The sequence below is a fragment of the Brassica napus genome, chromosome C3 (assembly GCF_020379485.1).
Source record: "Brassica napus cultivar Da-Ae chromosome C3, Da-Ae, whole genome shotgun sequence".
Taxonomy (NCBI): Eukaryota; Viridiplantae; Streptophyta; class Magnoliopsida; order Brassicales; family Brassicaceae; genus Brassica; species Brassica napus.
In genome coordinates, this window is record NC_063446.1 from 14,292,274 (window position 1) to 14,297,067 (window position 4,794).

Below are 4,794 nucleotides of genomic sequence, written 5' to 3' on the forward strand. Positions count from 1 at the left end.
TCTCTGATCCTAGCTACATGACCCAATTAATCAATAAGCCGCCTTTAAGATCGCAAACATGTTGTTACTTCCATGTCAAAAAAAAAAATGTTACTACCACTTTCCAGCGTTTGAAGCAACTATAACTTTCTGCTAGAAACTAACGATGTCGTGTCCTACTCAAAGGAATGTCTTTAAACTTTTTTGTCTCTAAAACTATCACTGAATCAAACAAACTTTTTTTTTTGCTAAAAAGAATCAAACAATTTTAATAAAAAAGAAACTGATGAACGCTTTTTTTATTTGCTAACAACTCTCTCATTACATTACAGAAATAATATTGAAAGTGTATGCACAACCAATAAATAACAAAACCATTTCTTTCACTTAACAACAAAAGGGAACAAAGAAGAGTATGATACGATCTAAAAGGGTCTTGGAAACAGACTTGATGAAGACGCAAAGAAGATGATGCACAAGTGGAAGATGAGCGACATTGAAGAAGAGGAAGTGAAGTGAATCGTTGTAAGAGATGTATTGTTTCTCGTTTCCACGCGACAATCCTTATTTGGTTCACTCCTCTTTGACATTGACCCTTCCTTTATTTCATTTTTGAAAAGAAAACCTGCGAAGAAGAAATTGAGATAATGAGACAAAGTTCTATCGATATGGATATGGAGCATATTGAAAATGTTGAAGCGTTGGGTCTTTACTTGAATAATGGGGGAATGTGGCTGAATTTGATGAGCCTAGTAATGGGTAGGAGGTGGAGGAGAGGCGTAGATGTATACTGGAGGTGGGGGAGATTTTACTGGTGGTGGAGAGTTGTAATGGTATGGCGGTGGCGGAGACTTCACCGGAGGAGGTGGTGAATGGTAGTAGTATGGTGGAGGAGGAGATTTGACTGGAGGAGGTGGTGAATGGTAATAATATGGTGGTGGTGGAGACTTTACTGGTGGAGGTGGTGAGTGATAGTAGTACGGTGGAGGAGGAGATTTCATGGGTGGAGGTGGTGAATGGTAAACATATGGTGGTGGAGGAGATTTCATTGGAGGGGGCGGTGAGTGATAGTAGTATGGTGGAGGAGGAGATTTCACAGGTGGGGGTGGTGAGTGGTAGTAGTATGGTGGTGGAGGAGATTTGACCGGTGGGGGTGGTGAGTGGTAATAGTATGGCGGTGGTGGCGATTTCACCGGTGGAGGTGGTGAATGGTAGTAATAGGGTGGTGGAGGAGATTTGACCGGTGGGGGTGGTGAATGGTAATAGTATGGCGGTGGTGGCGACTTCACCGGTGGAGGTGGTGAGTGGTAGTAATAGGGTGGTGGAGGAGATTTGACCGGTGGGGGTGGTGAGTGGTAGTAGTAAGGTGGTGGAGGAGATTTGACCGGTGGAGGTGGTGAGTGGTAGTAGTATGGTGGAGGAGGAGATTTGACCGGTGGGGGTGGTGAATGGTAATAGTAAGGTGGTGGAGGGGATTTGACCGGTGGGGGTGGTGAGTGGTAATAGTATGGTGGAGGAAATTTGACAGGAGGAGGTGGTGAATGGTAGTAGTATGGTGGTGGTGGAGATTTCACCGGTGGAGGAGGTGAATGGTAATAGTACGGTGGAGGAGGAGATTTGACTGGAGGAGGTGGTGAGTGGTAGTAGTATGGTGGTGGTGGAGATTTCATCGGTGGAGGAGGTGAATGGTAATAGTAGGGTGGAGGAGGAGATTTGACCGGAGGAGGTGGTGAATGGTAATAGTATGGTGGTGGTGGTGATTTCGTTGGAGGAGGTGGAGAGTGATAGTAATATGGGGGTGGTGGTGACTTTACGGGAGGGGGTGGTGAGTGGTAGTAGTAAGGTGGAGGAGGAGACTTCACCGGAGGGGGTGGAGAGTGGTAGTAGTAAGGAGGAGGAGGAGATTTCACCGGAGGGGGTGGTGAATGATAATAATATGGCGGTGGTGGAGATTTTACGGGTGGTGGTGGCGAATGGTAATAATATGGAGGTGGAGGAGATTTAACTGGTGGTGGTGGAGAATGGTAGTAGTATGGTGTAGGAGTGTGTGTTGGAGGTGGTGGCGACTTGTAAACATAAGTTGGGGTAGGAGGAGGCGGCGACTTGTAGACGTAGATCGGAGTAGGAGGAGGCGGTGATTTGTAAACATAGGTTGGAGTTGGTGGTGGGGGCGACTTGTAGACATACGTAGGGGTTGGTGGAGGCGGAGACTTATAGACATACGTTGGAGTAGGCGGTGGTGGTGATTTGTAGACGTAAGTCGGAGTTGGTGGTGGAGGAGATTTATAGACGTATGTTGGGGTAGGAGGAGGAGGCGATTTGTAGACATATGCTGGGGTTGGTGGAGGCGGTGATTTATAGACATAAGTTGGAGTTGGTGGTGGTGGAGACTTGTAGTAGTAAACCGGAGAAGGTCGTGGTGGAGACTTGTAGTAGTAAGGAGGATGGTAAGGAGCCGGCTTGTGGCATTCTCCGTAAGGTTTCTTAGGTGCATAAGCAAAGGACTTAGCATAGAGCACAACCTCGTACTTTGTCTTTGATTTCACATGGAGTTTAGCACCTTTGTTACCCAAATGGTAACTTGTAGGAATGTTACACGGCGATCCCTTAGGTGGCGAGTGGAGTTTGGCCGTGCAGACTTCGCCACCGTATTTACGGTAGTTGTATCCCTTAACGGTTATTGCGTATTTACCGTTGATTTTGGTCTTCCCGTATGCCTTCACTGTCTTGTCACCGGCCTTGCACGTCACTTCTACCACAGCACCTATATGACAAAACAAATTATTTAAATTTAAACTATCATTTTATGTCATTTAAATCGATTTCGCTTGTTCTATCTCTCTCGATTGTTTTAGTCAAAACAGATTTTTGTTTTTTTTCTTGACTTGATCGTTTTCTTTTCTCCACTAAATAAATAATCCAGACTTGCAACTACCACTTCACAATACATATATGCTAGTTTATTTAAATCCTATAAGCCTTTAATCATTCTATAATCATCAGGATCATATTTTCTGTAATTAAGTTAGCTAAGATTAAAACATTAAATTATTGAACACGTGGAAGACATAGTTACCTTTGAGATGCTTCTTATCGTGGGACTTTTTGGGATAAGTCCAGTCATAACATCTGTAACAATACACTTTACCAACAACTTTGAAGACAAGTGGATGTGGATGTGGCTGTGGCTGTGGGTGAGGTTGAGGGTATGACATCGGAGGTGGTGGCGATGAGTAGTAGTACGGTGGCGAGTACGACTTTGGTGGTGGTGGTGGAGATGAGTAGTAGTATGGTGGAGGGTAAGACTTTGGTGGTGGTGGGGATGAGTAATAATAAGGTGGGGGTGGTGATTTCACTGGAGGAGGTGGTGAGTGGTAGTAGTATGGAGGTGGGTGAGACTTAACCGGTGGTGGTGGAGAGTGATAATAGTATGGCGGTGGTGGAGATTTAACCGGAGGAGGAGGAGAGTGGTAGTAGTAAGGTGGTGGTGGAGATTTAACCGGAGGAGGAGGAGAGTGGTAGTAGTACGGTGGTGGTGGAGACTTTACCGGAGGAGGAGGAGAGTGGTAGTAGTACGGTGGTGGAGGAGACTTGACCGGAGGAGGAGGAGAGTGGTAGTAGTACGGTGGTGGAGGAGACTTGCCTGGAGGAGGGGGAGAGTGGTAGTAGTATGGTGGTGGTGGAGACTTGGCTGGAGGAGGAGGAGAGTGATAGTAGTATGGTGGTGGAGGAGACTTCAATGGAGGAGGTGGAGAATGATAGTAGTAAGGTGGTGGTGGAGATTTAACCGGTGGTGGTGGAGAATGGTAGTAATATGGTGGTGGGGGAGACTTCACTGGAGAAGGTGGTGAGTGATAGTAATATGGTGGTGGCGGAGATTTCACCGGAGGTGGTGGAGAATGATAATAGTAAGGAGGAGGAGGAGATTTTACTGGTGGTGGAGGAGAGTGGTAATAATACGGTGGTGGAGGAGACTTAACCGGAGGAGGAGGAGAGTTGTATACATAAGGAGGGGGAGGAGACTTCATGGGTGGTGGTGGAGAGTGGTAGTAATAAGGTGGTGGAGGAGACTTCACCGGAGGAGGAGGAGAGTTGTATACATGAGGGGGAGGAGACTTCACCGGTGGTGGCGGAGAGTGGTAGTAATAAGGTGGTGGTGGAGACTTCACCGGAGGAGGAGGAGACTGGTATACATAAGGAGGGGGAGGGGATTTCACCGGCGGCGGCGGTGAATGATAGTAATAAGGTGGTGGGGGAGACTTAACCGGAGGGGGAGGAGATTTGTATTCATAAGGAGGTGGAGGAGACTTAACCGGAGGCGGTGGAGATTTATACTCATACGGTGGTGGAGGAGAGCTATAATAGTAAGGTTCGGTAGCTATTGCCGAGCCAACGAGTAACGCCAACATGGCTATTACCCATTGACCCCTGGCATGACTCCATGCAGGAGTCGCCATTGTTTAGATCACCGGATAATTTTCACCGGCTGCTAAGGCCTTTTATGTCCAAATTATTAAAGAAAAAAGCCTTGAAAATGGTTAGTGTTTGAAGAAGATGAAGAAGTGATTGATTGTATTTCTGCATGGACAAGAGTTGTTTTTATAGTGGACAAACTAGTCGTTTGAGGTGGCCTTTGTTCACAAGGGACCGATTCAATACCTACGTTTTTTTTCTCCTAATTGTTTAGTTATTTTAAATTTCGTTATTAGCTGGCAATTACTGGTTTTGTTATTTTTATAATAAAAAATTAAAATGATTTGGAAATTTCCACGGTCAAAAAAACTAATCTTCAACCAGTCGATTGAAATAAGCCAA

The 4,794-nt window shown here is 45.8% G+C and overlaps 1 protein-coding gene across 1 annotated transcript; it reads right to left on the minus strand.

The window, feature by feature from the left end:
- Window positions 1–263: 263 nt before the first annotated feature.
- LOC106388305 (extensin-2-like) lies at window positions 264–4,567 on the minus strand. Its single transcript, XM_013828342.3, has 3 exons — window positions 3,056–4,567; window positions 693–2,743; window positions 264–604 (listed from the first exon to the last, which is right to left on the minus strand). Exons 1-2 carry the CDS (start codon window positions 4,434–4,436, stop codon window positions 729–731), a joined length of 3,396 nt encoding a protein of 1,131 aa, XP_013683796.2. The 5' UTR covers window positions 4,437–4,567; the 3' UTR covers window positions 264–604; window positions 693–728.
- Window positions 4,568–4,794: the final 227 nt, after the last annotated feature.